Source organism: Tetrao urogallus (assembly GCF_951394365.1).
Source record: "Tetrao urogallus genome assembly, chromosome: 2".
Taxonomy (NCBI): Eukaryota; Metazoa; Chordata; class Aves; order Galliformes; family Phasianidae; genus Tetrao; species Tetrao urogallus.
The window spans coordinates 8,095,484-8,114,650 of record NC_136814.1 but is presented as its reverse complement, the minus strand read 5'-3'; the positions used below and the strand labels follow the sequence as shown (position 1 = coordinate 8,114,650).

Sequence of the window (19,167 nt, the reverse complement as noted above, 5' to 3'; positions counted from 1 at the left end):
CTGAGGCACTCTTGGATCTCCTCATCACAAATACACAAGGGTTTTTCCAAAAATGTTGTCTAGCATGAATAGTTGCCAATACTCTGTATCCAGGGATAAAAACCAAGGGCTTCATCATGGTGCCCTGTTCAACTGGAAGTCTTTTTATTGTGTGTTAACCTTTGAGGTGTAGAACACCTGCATTACTTGCAGCACATTTTACATGAGAATATATTCCTGCTGACAAGTTGCAATCTCAGTGGCCTTGGTTTTCGGTCCCTTGATTTTCAGTCCCTTGGTTTTTGGTCTTTTGAAACTTGAAGTAAAGTTTCATCCTTTCACTCCATTAATGAAGATACAACTAACACTCTACTCTTCTGGTGGCACAGGCAGGGGCTGCTCTGTGCAAGAACTGAGACAAATGAAGGAAGGACGAAAACCAAGATCAACAGGCAAAGTTCTTCCCATCCCAGCCCTGATTGCTAAAAGTGTCACCTGTATTCTTCCCTCATTTAATTTAAACAAACAAACAAACAAAAAACAAAGAGAGGACCAAACAGTTATGAGACCATTTCCACAGGAGAATGTGGTCCTGACTGGCAGGAGCCTGACTGTGGAGGAGACACTAACACAGGTGTGACTTAAAAATGTGCAAGTGTCTTGGAGCAAAGTACTGACTTCTGAACTTGTTGTGAACTTTGCACTTCCTCTCTTTGTAGGTCTAACATGGCTGTCAGAGAAAAGGGCCTGAGCAGCAAGGTATGATTTCTATGAAGATTAAGCCTCAGTTATTGTCAGCTTATTTAGATAACAAGAGAGAACCTAAGGGCTCTCTGACAAGTCTGAGCTTACAGAGATTTGAACGTATAGGCAGGTTATGTTCACCTATTTTAAAATGCATTCTGACTATGATTGATGCCTCTCTTCTTGTAATTTAATCTAAGGGAGGCATTGTCTACCTCAATGCAGATTTAAATAATAAACCTGGGGAATTGCAATAGGAGCAATCGCAGCGAATGACAAAGTTTGTGCAGTTATGAGGTACATCAGAACATCCGTTTTTCTTTCAGAGCTTGTTTTGGCCATATTCTTACACTAGAGACGTCTGAAGATGTTATGTACCCACCACTCATGGGGGTTTTGCAAGAAGCAGAAATACAGCAGTAGGATGACAAGGGGCTTTCTGTGAGGCTCCTCATGTTGTTGGCACAAAGAATTTATTTCGTTTTTCAAATGCTCTTATTCCCATCTCCAAACAAGCTTCAGAAAGAAAAGATACATTTTTTTTCTTTATAAAAACTGCTAGTTAGACTATTTCAGATAATATTTAAGTGGTTCTCATTCAAATCGGCCACCAAAACGATGTCTTCTAAGAGTTTATAAATCTCTGCGCAGGACAAGACCAGGAAATAAATAAAAGATGAAGGAAAACCACTACATTACAGGTTGCCTTAAAGAAGGGCAGGGAAACGTCAAGAATTAATGTTTGCTACTGATTTTTTCACACCGTTATCTAAGAATTTACCACGTTAAATATCACGTCTCCCTCCAAAAACAACGGTGACAATTTTCAGCTGCTTATCAGGAGTTTGCTGAAAGGGCTGTGTTTTATCATTGAACAGCCTGATTACTTTTTGGACACTTCCCTTTTTACCCTCCTCTTTGTGACTCACAGAGCTGGCCCTGGGTGAGCAGAAGTCATTTGAAACACTGGTGTGCATTTGTCTATGGGATATTTCTGGGCAACATTCCAACACGTCTTCGAAACACGCGCTTTCCTCATCAGCGCATCGCCCAAGATCTGACACTTTTATTAAAGTGTCTTTTCCTTGCATTTTTTGCTACCTTTGGTACGTGCGATGGCCTTTTGAATTTTCAGCAGCTGAGAGCTGGAGCATACTACAAAAGGATTTAAAGCTAACGACCCCTGCATTGCTTGATCTTTTCTGTCACAGATTGGATCAGTCGCTGTCCAATAAATGTAGCTGTTGTTCATGATATTATGTCCTTTTCGGTTTTATTTTTTTATTGAACTTTGTAGGAGATGGTAATAATTGATGGACTCAGATGTGACGTGAGGGTAAAGCTTACGGGGAGACGCAGCAGTGCCTGTGTGCCTTGTTTTGGCATCATACTAGTGACGCTAGAGCAAGAAGGTTAAGTTGGATGCTTTTCTAGTTTCTTTTTCATTTTTATGAAAGAAATCACACCTTAGATAGCACTCCTTTAAACTTCTTTGCAATCTCAAAAGAATCACGAAGGCTGCAAAGCTCTGTTTTGTGAAAACAAATTTGGCTCAGAATAAACTCTCCGAGATATAGGATGTTTCCTTACAGTCAGAGAAGACAGGTGTGCGACATGGATCCTCCGTACTTCTCTGTTATACAGAATCATAGAATCACAAGGTTGGAAAGGACCCACAAGATCAAGTCCAACCGTCCTCCCATCACCATTGCTACCACTAAGCTACGGTTTAGTAGCTCTCTATCCTTTTCTCTTTCTATTCAATTAGTAATTTTCTTTTCTTTTTCTTTTTGCTTATGCCATCAGATATCCTCCTCAGTCTACTACTTCTTCTCAAAATCCCATAATATTAACAAGAAATGAGGTGGCGTCACTCTTAGAGCCCGCGGAGGTTTTACAAACGGATTTGGTAGGTCTGTAGAACAGCAGTACAAGTAATTGACCTATATATTACTTATTCATACTGCATGTAATTGCAAATACTTTAAATATAGGTAAAGTCAAGTTGTATGCTGTTAATTGCATTTTGACCTATATAAACAATATATACAAATTGTGACGTGTTAAGAAGTGAAGGATGCACAAACCTTGCTTAGCAGTGGCATTTTTACATTAGTACTTAGAAGGACTGTAAGTTACACGGGTAACTATATTAATGTTTAAGGGCATTGGTGAGATGGGACGGGGAGACGTGACTGTGCAGCCACACTTTGCTCCCTCCCTCCCATGTTAGCATCTTTGCCCCCACCTCCTGACCCAACACTGGTGTCTCCTTGGTGCTGCCATTAGTGAAAGAAGGGTGAGAAGGACTGTGTATGCAATGTCCTCAGCCCATGAGAGGGCCTCCGAGACGGCAGGCCAAATGACACTTACACATGACTGCAGGGCTCACCTCAATTGGGGATAAAATCGGCATTGAAAAACTTAACAGTTAAAACAAGCAAAACAAAAAGAGAGAAGAAAGAGGCAGAGCTAAAAAGAGGAAAAATCAAGGCGGGTATATATAAAACACGTAATGAATTTCCTAAATGCCTGACACTTCCATCACAGTCTTTTGATGCATACTTAGAAAAGTTTATCGCAATACTCACATCTTTCTAATTAGATGGAACAAGCCAGATGATTAGAGCCGTGAAAAAAACATCAAAAGGTTCACACAACTTTTTATATAATTAGAAGGGAATTTTCATAACCCATAAAAGTAGGATTTAATTGTGTAATTTAACATACAATTTAAATATCAAGATCAAACTAGCAGGGCAAGTGACTTAATGGGATAAATGATATTAACATCTAGTGTCAAAGCTTAATTTAAACAACAGAATGTCTTCATTATGCAAAAGAGTCAAGCAAAGGAATCGTTCAAAGGGCCTTTCTTTTTTTTTAAACAAAGCCCTTTTCCATTGTTTCTTTGAAAACAATGAAATCAGCTGTGGAGCAGCAACATGCTGAGAGACTGGGAAAGCATGACTGGCTTTGTCCATCTGACCTCGCTGTGACATTGTGGTGCAAGATCTTATAAAACAAGAGCCTCCTGCAGAGCTCACACAGAAGACCTTTTAAGAGCTGGTTAATTTTACTTTTGTAGCTAATTAAATGGGAGGGGGCAGAGAGTGCATGAAATGTAAAAACCCTTGGGTTGATGCTGCTGAGCTTTGTTGTTTTAAAAGTACCTGTAGAAGCGTTCATAATTTGTCACTTTTCACAAAACCCTAAGAGACAAACTGAGAGCATTCAGGATCCCCAGGATATGGTCAGCACTTGTGTCCAAGACTCAGCAGTTGTACGTCTTAAAGGAACGGATTAGAAACGTATAAGCTTATTAGAGTGCAAGATGACATTCACACACATCAGGACAGACGAAGAAGGTGAAAGTTCAAAAACATAAACATTAATTCCTAGAAAATAAAGAGTAGCCTTTAGGCCATGCTAGGTAAAACGTCAATGATTCTAAATTGACAAGTTTTGAGATGGCAAGGGGCAAGCCAGGTAGAATAACTCTGTCTTCAGTATGTGTCTAAGGCTGCAAATGACACGGATCCTTTTTAATGTGCAAAAAGCTGACAACTAACATCTTGACAACAGCCTCTGTCTCCAGAGATGACTCACCATGAAGAGGTCCCGAGCACCTATGTCAACAGCTAGTAGAAATGCTTTTTCAAATCTCTGATACCTGCAAGAAAAAGGGAAATATGTCACTTGCTGAGGATAATGTAAGACCTGCATCTAATTTTGTTAATGAGCAAAGTCCTTTTGATCCTCCTCAAAAGCATTGCCAAAGCTTTACTTGAGTAAAAGGGACCGCAAAACAGTAAGGCAGGACAGTGACTCTCTTTTAAAACCTTCATTCTTCAGTCCCATCAGATCTAGTTGAATCTGAAGGATCAGAAGCTCCTGTATATTAATTAATTAATCCTTGAAAAGATTCCACCAATTACATAGATAAATGTTAGCTCCAATAACAGTGGTAGGAAACTCAAAATCCTCTACAGAAAAGACTAACCCCAAATCTTCTGAAGTCCCCAGGGATTTCAGAAGGCTTTATCTCCAGAGATGACAATCTTCCGCCAAGGATGCAATGCAACCTTTTACAAGAACCTCTGAAGTCAGGTCAGGACTCTTCACAGGTGTTTGTAGAAGACTGCATTGGGTTTTGTCATTACAGTGCAGCTATCTGAAGATGATCATCCACTCGAGTCATGCTGAACAGTCATGAATGCCCAGGCACTGCTTTTCCAGTGGGGTGGAGGAGGCGACACTGCTTTGCTCCTATCTCCCTCAGTATTGGCAGTCTGCTACAAGTCCTGAGAGTTTTCTGAAGATCCCATGGTGAAGCAGGCTGTGTCAGTGAGTGAAAACAAGGAATGGAAGAAGAGAGAACCACACACCAAAATTACCTGTAGACAAGCTCTGGAAGATACCACCTCAGAATCTCCTAGATGTGCAGCAAAGTAGGAAGGGAGCAGTGTAGATGCAGAACTTCCCCACTACCATTAACCCAGGAGAGCTTTATCACATCATTTTGGTGAACACCATTTTGGTGGCTGAAGGTTCACTGAACAACAACTCCTTCCATTAGTAAGGACACAGACTGTTACCTCCTTTCTACCCACAGACCACACACCGTCTCCTGGCAATTACAGCAAATACCTACATGGGACAGAAATGCAGTTGAAGGTTCTGTACATCCCCTTATATGAAATGTTTGGGATATTGACTAAAGCAGGAGGGAAAAAGCTATCAATTGGGAGCTTTCCGAGAATACATACAGCATTGCACTGGGCTTATACCTCTCATACTAGATGTAGATAACCACTATGCGACCATCACTCAGTACCATGAAAAAGTGATCCTGTTTGAACACATTTTCTGCTACTGCCTGTTTTAAACTGTTTAAAAATCCCTACAGAAATGGATTTGGTGAGATTATTTTAATTTGGGAAACTACGAAACAGCCGTCTCTTACTTAGAGTTGTGAAGTAAACGATACCATGCAGAATGACTTCTCTGTTTTCCTGTTAGTGGCAATTTTTTTCCTTTTCCCCTGTTCACAGTTCCATAAATTAATCAGTTGTTGATGCTTGAAGTCTGGGAAGGAGACACTTTCTTTATCTCCATGGGATATCCCACTGTAATTTTTCCACGACAAAAAGGTGTAGTTTGTGCTCTCTCAGTGTATGCTGTCAGACAGCATCATACAGATGTCAGTATGTATAGAATTCTGCACGTTGAAGGTATCTTAGGAAATGCTGTAGTTCTTCCTAAGGCTAGCATGAAAGGAAACCTGGGCATCTTCCTTTCCCCGGGTAGGCGAAGGAGTTCCCTATTTTGTCCCATATTGCAATTCCTGCTTCTGTCCAAAGCCTAAGTGGTTCCCTACCTTCCTCTTGCTATAGCCTTATTGCTCTCCCCTCTTCCACTACACATTTCAAATGATTCAGCAAATGGCAAGATAGAGCTGTTGAGGACTCTTCTGCAGGGAATAACATTTGCGACAAGAAGGCATATAATATTTTAGCTTAAGTAGGAAAAGAGACCTGGAGTGAGGAGCCCTGTCCTCCCCAGAGGTAATCTCTGTGCTGTGTCTTCCAAGCACTAATCTGCAGCCCTCCTCACAGAACCTGTTTCAGGGAGGGGAAGAGATGAAGCAACATTAACCTCTTGATCACCAGGGAAAGAACAGTGTCCATTGTCCTACCATGCACATCTATTATCTCTGAATTTTTTCAACGAGCTTTCTATGAAGGGTTTTCCAGTAAAATGCACTGTGTTGTAAAGATGCTTCTAAAGCTTTGCTTTAATTAAGACAATTAAGCACATGTTAAGATATGTGTATCTTAAATAGCAATCATGTTTATCTTCTTCTGGCACATGTTTCTTTTCAATTACGAGTTAAATCTACATTCTTAGTACTTAGAGGCAAAATTGGAAACCAGACCGAAACAGGCTTTACAACCAGCTAAAAAAAGTCACCATCATAATTCTGTTTTTCCAAAGTTAGAACCATACAGACTATTCGAATGACATTCGCTTTAGCAAAGCAAAAATGCTTGCACTAAAAAATGTAAAGTAACTTTTCCTTTTGATTCTCCTGCAGAACAGAGTCATGGCCCAAAAGCTGTCAGTTCTTCACTGTTTCACAAAGATTTCAACATTTTTTCCCCTTTAATCAACATATACACTTTGGTCTCATTATGGCCCCTATTCACAAAACTGTGAAGTTAGCTTGTTATTTTCAGAGCTGTACTGAGGGGGAGAAAGGAAGAAAGGGCTGCTCAAGAAAGAAATGCTCTTCACTAACCAAGAGAGCTGGAAATAACAATCACAGACACTTCATAAATTATTAGACATGGAATTGCTTTAAAATACGGTGGAGGTTTCAAACAAGGATGACAAGTTTGCATTACTTAGGCAAACCGCATTAAAGCAGCCAAGAATATCCAGGTTTTTTTAAGCTATTCTTACTAGAAAACACTTGTTATTTTGAGTCTTTTTTCATGGAAGCTGAGTTGTTCTTATTCTACAGAAACAATTACAGAGAGTCCTGCCCAGCAGGAGAGAGATCTCAAGCTCATAACACCTCTTTTAAAGGCATGCTTTGTCGTGAGAAGCCTGGTCCTGAAATGCATGTCTTCCCCCCTCTCCTCCACCTTGTTACTTACCGCTTACTTCACAATAACTCCAGCAATCAAGACCTACACCTCCTTAAGAAAAAAGAGAGATAAGGAAATCTGCCTGCAAACCAACTTGTTTGGTCAAAGCGAGAGCCAACAGAAATCTGACCTTCAAGATTAAAACCCACAAACTGAGATTAAGTATACGGGTCAGATAGGAAAACATCTCTCTGCGAGCTGTTTAGCACATACAATAAGAAATCTAAATTCCCCTCTAGTAAAGTAATATTGTTATTACACACTCTTACATGATCTTTCTCCCTATCTTACAAACCTCCAAAAGGTTAGCTGTTAGTGCATCTATTTTATGGGCAAAGAAGCAGGGGGTAACAGAAGTGGTATGACAAGCATAACAGGGGCAAGAATGGTGAGGACAGAGAAGAAGCCAGATCTCCCGTGGCAGCGTGGCTATGTGCATTCTGTCTATGTGCCTTCTGAGAACGTGACAGAGCTGAAAAGATGCCAGGAAAGCCACAATTATTTGTTTTCTTTTTAAATAAAGCATTTAAATAGTAAGTTTTGCAAACATCTCAAAAAGGAGAATTTTGTCATTTGCATGTCACAGCAATGGAAATTCAGATTGGGCACTTAAAGACAGAGATAGGTTTTCCAGGCTGAAAATGGTCAACTTAAAAATATTTATCTATAATACTAAAACACATAAGAAGAAGTCTGGGAATGAGAAAAAAAAAAAACAAGGAAGATGAAGGGAAGAGAGAGAGCTCATGCAAGCAAGAGAGAAGTGTAGTGCAGGAAAGATGGAAACATTTCTTTAGGGACTAGTTACAACCAACAAGCCTTCTTAGACATGCCCATCGACCATGTAAGCATATTCCATGTGCTGGGCTGATAAAGGAAGGTTGCAGCCGTTTTCTTCCTTGTCTTCAATAAGGGTACACAACATTTAGAAAATAATCTGCCGGGGAAGAGCTGTGGCACAAATAGCATTTATAAGGCAATCCTTTTTAGTGGAAGAAATTTCAGAGTCCTCCTCATCTCGCAGTCCAATCAAGGGTGATATGCATTCAAAAAGTGAATATTAAATATGCACAGAGCAAACAGAACAGAAAAAAAAAAGAATATTGAAATAATTTACATGCAATCAAACTATGCTGAAATTAAGTTTTAATTGTTCAGTATTCTGTGATGCATATGCAGATTTTAAAGTATTCAGAATATCAATCAAGTGTTTACTTACATCAGGCAATTGTATTTAAGCATACAAAACAGATGATGGAAATATGTTCAATCAGCTACAGCTCCCAACATTTACTGCAGGGTTTATGTGATCACTTTTAATTCAGTTATTTCATTTAATATTTCAATTTAATAGCTCATTCTTTCATTCAATTTCTAGGCATCTTGCCCATTTCTTAAACACAATAATAATAATTATTCATAAAAGAAGCTGTTTCCCATAAGTTCTCATATCAGCAATTTTTGGAACAGAAATGGTTTTCATGCTTTTTTTTTCCCTAAAAAAAAAAAAAAAGTTATTATCTGATTTTTTTTTTTCCCTTTTAAATTAGACAATATTAAAATAAAGAACAACGTCTGTAAAATGACTCTGAACTCTGTTCAGTGGAATTCTGAGCCAGAATAATTAGATTATCTGGTTAAAGAATGTAAAAAGTGTGTGGCTAGGTTGCTAAGTGGTTGATTTTAAATAGGAATGGCATGGTTTTTAACCAACTGTTGAACATAAAGCCATTAATTTAGACTTGTAGCTGCACTGCAGAATACAGCTTAAACACCTTCAGGTATATGACTATGACAGCCCTGAAATTCTATTGACCTTCAAGGAGATATTTTGAAGTCAAGTTTCAGTTAACTCTGAAGAGTGCCCTTCCCCAGCAGGTTGCTCTCAGCTCCCATCCAACGATGGCTGAAGCAAGAATCAATGCAGACTGTGTTTGGTGTTAAGTAGTGCATTTGCTGAATGGCAGAGCATAACTGCTGTACTTTTGCACTATTTTGATAAAGTCACGCCATTATGCTTCAAGGTTGTGGGGCCCACAACCTTGTTGCCTCCTAAGATATTCTAATACAATGACAGGAAAGAGCTGCAGAGCACACCAATAGGGCCATGGAGAAACAGCCACCAGATCTACACGTATGTGAGTCAAGGGCATAATCTTCTAAATTGTGCTCTGTGTATTGAAGCTCTAAACGTCGTCCAGGTATAATGTATACATCTCTTTAGGCCCAAATTTAGCGGAGCATTAACATGTGGTTTACAACCTACAATTTTCTGTGGGTCCTAAACACGGACGTGCTAAGTGAAATACTGAATTTGGGACCTGAGCGACTTGTTAAAAAACTCTTACGCAGCCCTTCAAAGGTCGTCCTGCATGGATATGCCTCAAGGAAAAGTTCATGAGTGACTGAAAAAAGTTCAAGTGAGCATAGATATCTGAAGCCACTCGAAAACCTCGGCTACTGGAGCTATACTGCCAAATTAGGTATCTGCCAACATAAGGAAGTACACCTATAGCTTTATAGATTGTTTGGCATAGAACAAAATGCCCTGCACATCAAAGGGTACCCTCTGGTATGGAGCAAGGAAATGCAAAAACAAACCAACCAAATTAAAAAAATAGGAGGAAAGAGAAAGTTAATAAGTAGAGCCAGACAACGTGACTCCCTGTCCAGAGAAAGCCCTGCAGCGCTGTAACAAGTGGTGAATCTTGAAGACATTCCCAACCTGAAAAAAAAAAAAAGGATCTTACACTGTGATTCCTATCTTGTAGGATTCAGGTCTAAGAAATCAGATGTGTCTGTGTGAAACAGCTGAGGTGATTCTGGTAAGCAAACACGCTTCTTCTCAGAACAGACTTTGGGTTCAAAGAAAAGTAGTTCAGGCACTTTTAAGTCAGATTTTCAGGTGAAGTAAGGTAATTTTTGAAGGAGTCTAGTAAGAAGTTAGCAGTTAAACTTTTACAGTACATGTTTATAAGAAGCAGTCCAGATGTATGAAACAATTAGAACTAGAACAATTAGAAGCTCTAGCTCTGGAGGTGACATCATTTATTTCCTGCCCTTTTCTCAATTAACTATAAAAGAGCACCAATTTAAAACTATGTCTATGACGGTCCTATGTCTAAACCTAAGAAATATTATTTAACAGATTATGATTCTACAAACATTTGCTGTACATTTCCCATTCAATGATGGTCAGACATGTTAGTCTGGGCTCTTGCAGAATGGGGTTAACCTTTCAAGAGAAGAACTGTTCAAGAAACAGCATTGTTTTAACACAGAATATGTAGAAATACGTATTAACATAGAATACGTAGAATAATTCCTTTGTACATGTCAAGTGGTCTAGGATTTTTATTACCTATTGCTATTAAAGTCTGGAGAACAACAATTTTTTCCTACTATAACTTAATACTATATGAATTTAAACTAGGATGGTTTATTTCTTTTTAATCTGTATTCTGTTCTTTTCTCTCACAATGTGTACTTCCTTTGAATTTCCCACACTCTGTACTTCCTTTTTCATACTCATTTTCCTTCAAGCAAAAATATTTTGTTGCCATAGCAATATTTCCTTCTGTTACAATTTCTTCACAGAAGGTTTCCTTCGGGTTTCTCTACTTTGCGACTAACACACACCCAACAACCACCACCACCTCACACCAACCCCTCCATTCCCCAACCTCCTACCACTCAGCAACTTCTCAACAGCCTACCTTTATCTTTAAATACAGACACACTCCAACATACTCTTCCAAAGTACTCCGGGCTAAAAACAGATGTTCATTAAAAATGCTGATAAGAGTCAATGACACCTGTTATTTCACATTTATTGTACGCAATCCCATCTGTTAAATCCTAGCCTTTATTGCACTAAGTCTTTTCTCTTCTTCTGTTCCAGCTTTATACCTCTTACTCTGGTGATCATGTAAATTTAACAGTGTGCCTTGAAAGTTGTATTTTATTGAGCAAACATATCAGCATGTCTACACACTAAAGACAGCTCTATAACAGAGGCCCAGTATCATTGCAATGGTTAAGGATGAGTTGCTGCGTCTATTATAAACCTCAATTGTATATGTATGATATGTCTGCAATTTCAATCTGCAGCAGATGGAAATTTGGTATTAAAGTTAGGAAGAACATATCCTTTTCCTCCTTGACTTTCCACAAAGTGCAGGGCCAGTTCTCCCTCATGCCTGATGTTAGATAAGATGCATGCTCTTAATGCTAAGAATTCCCAGAGAAAATATATTAGCTCAATATTTTCTAAAAACTGGCTGCCTAAGGATAAATAGCTATTTATAAAGTCCTGTTGCAAGACCAAACTTTGAATCACCCGTTGAGTTACAGCTCAGTTACAGCATTACTTACATATTCTGTTTAGGTTTGTCAATAGCAATACTTTATCTTATACTAAAATAATGCAGTGGGAATGTTCGTACAATTTCCACACAAAAGAACTCCAATACAACAAATACAGACAGGAGAGCCAGAAAATACACTTTGTAGAACTCTGTCATGTGAATTTTGGCATATTTTTGGGGAGCAAATGGAAACTAATAATGTTTTGCTTTTTTTTTTCTTCTTTTCTGTAGGATATCACATACAAGAACAAAAATGGTAAGAATGACCATTTGCTTAGACCAAAGACAAATCTAACATAGCATCATACCAATAGGTAGGCACCTAGGAGAGAATGTAACAACTAGGCAAGCCTAAGGTGATACTTACTTTAGTAATCCTCACGATTTGTGATTCAGTGACTCTCTGAGCTATAGGTGGTTTCTACGCTGGTATTCCTCAGTGAATTTCTCTTTCCTGTATCTCCCCTTTGAACTCACGTGCAGTTCTACCATCCATAACATCCAGTGGCAAGGAGCTTCATAGTTTAATTATATGCTATGTCAAGAATCACTTCATTTTGAACCTGCCACATACTAGTTTTGCTTGATGACCCCTAGTTTTTTGTTCTAGAAGAAGCAGAGACACTCATTTACTGTCCTCTTTCTCCCTAATACTGATGATTTAATAGATCTGTCTCTCAGTTGACTCTTCTATAGCTTGAGGAGTTCTGTTCAGTCATCCCCTGCATGTCTTTAATCACCCCAGCTATCCTTCCTACAGCTCTTCGAGTTCTACTACATCCTCTTGCAGATCATAGGACTCCAAAACCATACACCATATTCATGATTCAGGCAAACTGAAGTTCATTGGTTTTTTCTAGTTTTTCTAAAAATTCCTGGCATTCCATGCTTGTGTTGAGTGCTGAATTGACCATCAGTTATATGACTAAACTTCTCTTCACAAAGAATCTCATACTCAACCATTTTACACATGAAGTTGGAAGTCATGCCTTGCCACGTGCTTCAGTCTGAACTGCTTTACATCAAACTTTAATTTCTATTATTTTGACACTATGTAACTGAGTCCTGTGAAGTAATTTTGCTGTTATTTTTACTAATCCGAATAATTCATGATCATTAGCAAATACTGGCACCTTACTATTTGCTCCTTTTCCACATTACTTATGTGTATGGGTCTGCTATACCCAAGTTTGGTGACTTCTACTCAGTGAGACACTGATCTTTTACTCTGTTTCTTACCTTCTATTGAATTATCTATCTGCAAAAAGGTTCTCTTGCCCTATGATATCTTTTTGTCTTTAAGACATTTTGGTGAGATAAATTCCTAAAAGGTCTTCAAAGGTCAAATGGTTGTAAAAAGAAATGCCCCTACCCACTTCTATCCTGGTCAACTGGCTTGAGGGGAATTTCAAAAGAGATCTGTGTGCCTACCAGGTTTCTGTATCTGTCTGTGAACCCTTCAAATATTTTTTTTAGGCTTTGTACCGCGATCCTTCTATTACAATAACTATACCTGAACACTTACCTTTCTGATAACTGGCCACTAATAATGAGATAGAGGAGCTAGACATTTACAGTGCAAATCATTTCGTTTATCTTCAAATAGCTCATTTTTACATGGCTAATCAGGTAGGCTTCCTTTATAGTTAATTGACAGAGATAGGCAGACATTTGATTCTTCGTGCTTATCATAGATATCTTCCTTCAGTGGGATTACTCATCCTTTGGGTGCCCACATCCTTCTGCTAACCACAGCACAGATAAGTGTGTAGGACATCCAAATGCTACATGATTGAGTTCAGAGAGGTGAGGTGAGCTCCCAGGGTGCTACATTCAGTTATTGGACAACTGACTATTGCTGACTTTTCTTCTAAATTTTACTTAAGAAGTTCTTAAGAACAATAAAAGGGAGCTCTGCATTTGAGGACAGGGGTCGAGGGTTATATGACTGTTCAATTAGCACTTCTTGGAGGACACTGAATGCAAGAGGGAGAATAATAAGAAAGATGAAGCTCTTCTAGGAAAAAAAAAAAACAATTTTTGCAACAAAGAGATTACAGATTGCCAAGGTTTGTTCTGTTCTGATCTCACGAGCAGAGCTTAAGACAGAATATTGTCAGATGGTCCACAGGAAAGTGAATTGTGATGGTGGGATTCAGGAAGGTTCTGAAGATGAATGGAGAAAAAATGTCATAGTAAAGAGATGAGACATGAATCAGGGTGGAAAGATTGCAAGGAAAAAAAACAAAACAGTTTAAATTAAGGTTCCTGGTCAGGACCTCAAGAAGAGGTATTTGAGCGTCACTCCGGAAATCATCATCAGTGACTATGTTGTTGAGGAAGGAGTAAATGATGACATTGACATATAATGAAAAGCTGAGGCTTGCTTACTGGGGCAACTTAAATATGAAGCTATGTTGGTAAGAACTTATTCTTGGGTTTTCATCCACGAATATGGTACATTTTTGTATTGTTTTCACAATTGATGTATGCCCAAAGCCCCTCAGACTTTAGGGGACTTGCACAGTTGTACAGAAAGAAATGTACAGAAATGTACAGAAAGACTTTATGAGGGCAGATTATCAGTTACATAACACAGCACAACAAAATAATGGTTGCCATTTGCACTCAGCTTCTAAAAGTAGTAATACTTAATACGTTAGCCGGCATGTGGGAATAGCCTTGGCACAAAGAACATTAATCCAGTATGGCTATTTTGTTTTCCTCTTATTTTTTTTTTTTAAAGTGCAGCCTCAGGGGTGGGGATGAGGCAGAGATTTGGAAGAGTTCTGACACTTCAGACCACCAAGCAGCCAGTCAATTGTGGCTGGGGGAAGTTGCTCCACTGCAGAGTAGCTCTGGGACTATTCTAAATGTGCCAAAAGGGCCACCTGTCCCATCCTCCGAGCAATGTCTTCCATCTGGTTCAGAAGAATATCTTGGCCCAAATCTCTGAAGGAGTTTTCTTGCATTTTGTCTTCAAGGGATTTTGTTCTCAAGTAATGATGTCACGTTATTTGCATTTTTTTCATGATAGTTTGCTCAATTTTTTTTCACATTGTGATTGTCACTAGAGAATTAAATCCTGAAGCCGTTTCTGTGGCATCAAAGCATCTAACTGAAAATGAAACCTGTTGTGGAGGTGGCTTAATTAAAAAAAAAAAATCATTAGCAACATAGGATGAAGCAAAGATATTCTAAACTTTTCCTGAGATTTAAATATCTCTTTAACTAAAAAATTATCTAGTTCCATTGAATAGGTGCCTTTATTTCATGTTTCACAAACGGGTCAAGAAGCATGACCAGGGGATCTATTCATGTGCAGGTCCATCACAGCCATTGAAGTTCTCATTTATCAGTGCCATGGCAATATGAAAACCTTTGGTTTTGATCGTTCTGGCAAGATGACAAAAAATGACTGTTCAAAGTTCTCTCCAGAAGGTGCTACTTTAGTCAAAACGCTGCTACTGAACTTACTCCTGTGGAGATGAATTCTGCTCATGTGGCCACCATAGAGAACCTGACTGACATCAGTGGTCATTTTATCTGAAGGCATAATTTAATGCCTAATAGGTTACCTTATGAATATAAAAGACATTCTCAGTCCTGAATCATGTCATCATTAATGTTTATACATATTTCGTGACACACTATGTACCAATATAATTATAGATTCTACTTTTAGGGTGCTCTTTAAAAGGATCATAAAAGCTCTTTAATGACTTTGTCCCTCAGTTCCATACAGTTGGCAGCAAATGGGATGAGGAATTACTATGAAGTCTAGGCGTTTTCTCACCTTTTGATTTGGGGGTCCTGTTTAGGATGGAACACTCGCGGTGCACACCTACTTTGCAGATCGCAGTTTAGAGATACAAGAACCTCTTACAAAGGGTTAGTTCATACTGTGTAAGTGATCTTGCTGCAGAGGGAAAGAGCTCTATTTTAGTTTCCCAAAGGTTGTCTTGGAAGTAAGCGATAACTACGTCAAATAATCATGTCAGGTAGTATAGTGGTGCACTTCACAACTCTTGAATAGCAAAGTGATTCACAAAACCCAGTACTGACCAGAAACATATGTCCCTTGATACTAAGGATCACCTACTTTCTCACCTCCTGTATTTCATGCATGTTCTGCCAGTATGTAGCTTAACTCTTCTTTGCATTTAACCAATACTGAATATTGAGAAGAGTATACAAGACTTTTGAGAAGATCTATGAAGGAATAAAACCAGTAACAGCAGAAACACATCACTTTCAATTTTAGACTTGGACAAAGCAGAATATTTCTGTGAATATATTCAAAATTATGTCAGTAGATGTGATCAGAACTGCACTTCACTCTTGAAAAAGACAAATGCATCATCCCGATATTTAGGATAGAGCTTTGCTTCATAAAGAATCGTATTTGTCCTTGAAGCTGGTGGAAGAGGGGTGGATAATGGAATTATCAGATTATAAGGTCCAAATGGTTTTGATTTTAGTGTTTTTCCATGAAAAAAACAAACAAACAAACAAAAAAAAACCCCAGATCATTAAATTGTATGTTCAGAAACACATGAACAAAACAGCAGAAACATGGAGCTGCACATTCTAATTCTAATTCTCCGACCTCCCAACTGCATTTCAGCCTTTACTTGCCAATCCAGCCTTTGCTTCCAGCTCATGGTATGTTATTTTTTTCACTGTCTGTTTGAAAGAGGCAGAAAGGTTTGAATAAAACAGGGCAGGCATGTGTTTGTGCCTGCGTGTGTGTGTTAAACAAGCAAGATAATTTCATGCATTAGAAAATATGGCAAGTACAATTTACAAATGCTTGATCAGAGTGAAGCAAAGCCATGAGTCAGCGATGCCATAGTTAACGAATGAAAAGCTCTTCCATCTCATTCCACGTTCTGTACATGGCCAGATGAGGCTGTTACACAGAAGCAGGAGGTGGTTGTGCAGCCACTCCCCCATTACACAAATACACTTAGTAGGCAGTGCACAACAAAAGGGTGGGGGCAAGAAGGTTACAGCTCCCAAGGCTTCCTAATAAATCCACCTCTGCTCAACATTTTACATAATGATATAATGCATTATATTATTATAGGTAGTGACATCATAATAAAATACAGGAATGCTACTCAAGTGGCAAGGAACACCTAAGATATAGGTTTACATTTACAATTCAGTTCCTGTATTTTTTAATTATAGATAAGAATTTAAAATGAAAATTATTACTCATTCTATAAATACTGTTGTAATGGATTCTTGGCATATAATTAAGAGGCCTTTAATTTTAATTCTGTATACTGAACGCCTGTTTTTGGAGATATTCCATATTCTTTATTCAGGACCTATGCCAGCGAAGCTCTGTATCTCTATTTTAGTAGAAGCTGAAGATTATGCCCATCTCAGGCTGCTGCACCATGTTCTAACCCATCTTGTACTACAGCCTGTAGTTACAGAGTGCCTTCACATGGTTCATAGGACCTACCATCACACTGTTCTTTTTCTTTTTTTCTAGAAACTGATGGTAGAAAAATACTTAGCCCATAATCTCACTGATAATGTGAAAATGGATGTTGCCAGTTATGTTCAACTATATATAAAACCTTTCAGACTGCAGTAAAGATTAAAATCATTGGCTCATGATTATTACGAGGTGAGGATAGCCTTTTTGAAAAGGTGACTGCATTTCTCAATTCTAGTAAGTACAGACACTCGTACCTTAAAAAGTACAATAACTGGCACCTTTTTGGCAGACTCAGCAGGCAGGTCAAAGATTGTCTCAGCATGTAGAACGAATTAATATTTCTCTCCCAAGAGCGGGTCCTTCTAGAAAAGGCTTAAGGCAGATTGGTGGGGCATTCAAAAGAAAGCTGGTGGGGGTGGGGAGGGGGTGAACACTTCTGTTTATCTGAGCATTTTTCAGATTTAGATCTAGAAACATACAAGCATTTTAATATTTTAATCTTGTATTAAAAACTACACCCTCTTCTGTCCATTCCTTATGCTTCTGGTCTCCTCTGCAGCCCAACACACACCCTACACTGTCTTATTCTCTTTCGATCTGTACTACCACTCTACTCTTTTGTATTGCTCTGTTTGGCCCCTTATCTGTCTTTAGTCCTTTGTCCTCATTTCCCTACCTTTTGCTCCTAACCCCTCTTTCCTCACCTTTCCAAACCCCCTTCCGAGTTTCTGGCTCTCAGTGTCTTTCAGCTCCTTATCTTCTACATTTCCCTTCTGTGAATATGTTGCTTGCTTTTTTCTGAAGCCCAAAGGAATTGTGGAAGATCCTACAGTATTTCGGAAACACTTTTTCATTCTCAGCCGTACAATTTAGGAACCACTGTGTTTCCTCCATCCCTTGCTGCAACAGGGAACAAAGTGATTATTTAGCTTTTAGGAAATGTTCACAAGAGGGCAACAAATGTCCCCTAGTGCTGCATCAAACTACACTGACTATTCACAGTGCATCTGCATTCAAGCCTTCTTGCTTTTATTTTGCTATTATTTTGTTTAGTCCTGCATACATATCGTGGTAGCACAAATTCGCTGTGAAAAGATTCATTAACTATTCGTAACTAGCATGCAGGTATTTAGTGCCAAGCAAATATGGCTAAAAAAGAGAATGGATTGAATAACAAGGCTTGAGATACAGAGTGTGTAACTGACTTTAAATGCAGCCCTCCTGGCATCCACATAGAGTTGCCATTTCTAACAAACAGGTACAGGGGAGACTACTCAATTTCCACTGTCCTGTTGGGCAAGACATGGTGATCCAAGAAGACAAGAGCAGAACTCTCTCCACACTCATAAATGCAGACTGGCAGGAATGGCTAGCCTTGCTTGGCTCCTCAGAGAAGGTTATAACAGCAGAGGCTGTAGCTTCTGCATGCCTAGACAAATTAGTGAGCATTGTGCTTCCCTATGATTTTCCCAGACACTGGGAGAATTGGCCTAGATGACCTTCTCTCTCCCAGAATCATCCAGCTGGTTCACCATTTCTCCAACAGATCAGCAGCACGGTCAGTTTAGCCTACATTCAAATAATTCTGGTCACTTAAGAAAACATCTAAAAGGAAATAAATACCAATTAAGGCACAGTCACTTTAATACAATAAAGATCATCCCTGGACATGATTTCCTTGCTTTATATCAGATAAATCTGCCATTTTTGAACATTTCATTTTGTACTTAGATTATGTCTTTTCAGATAAGCTTTAAGCGTTACCATCTGTTCTGCAGCAATCACATGATCCTATCACTTTGATTCAGTTGAATACAAATCCCTTTGACAAGAGGGAAACAGCAAAATAACATTCATTTGTTCCAAAATACTGCATAAAGTAGATTCTTACAAGGCTGCTTTATAGTGGAGGTAAAAGACACGGGGAGACTCTCCCATACATCTCTGGTCTGTGTCCCATATTGTCCAG

At 38.8% G+C, this 19,167-nt stretch overlaps 1 protein-coding gene across 1 annotated transcript in view; it reads right to left on the bottom strand.

Moving 5' to 3' along the window:
* The window catches only part of WDPCP (WD repeat containing planar cell polarity effector), a gene marked incomplete at both ends in the record, with an annotated part of 133,043 nt that overhangs the window by 28,878 nt on the left and 84,998 nt on the right, over positions 1-19,167 (bottom strand). The window contains 1 exon segment of the mRNA XM_079532782.1: positions 4,333-4,396. Coding sequence (XP_079388908.1) covers positions 4,333-4,396 — 64 coding nt within the window.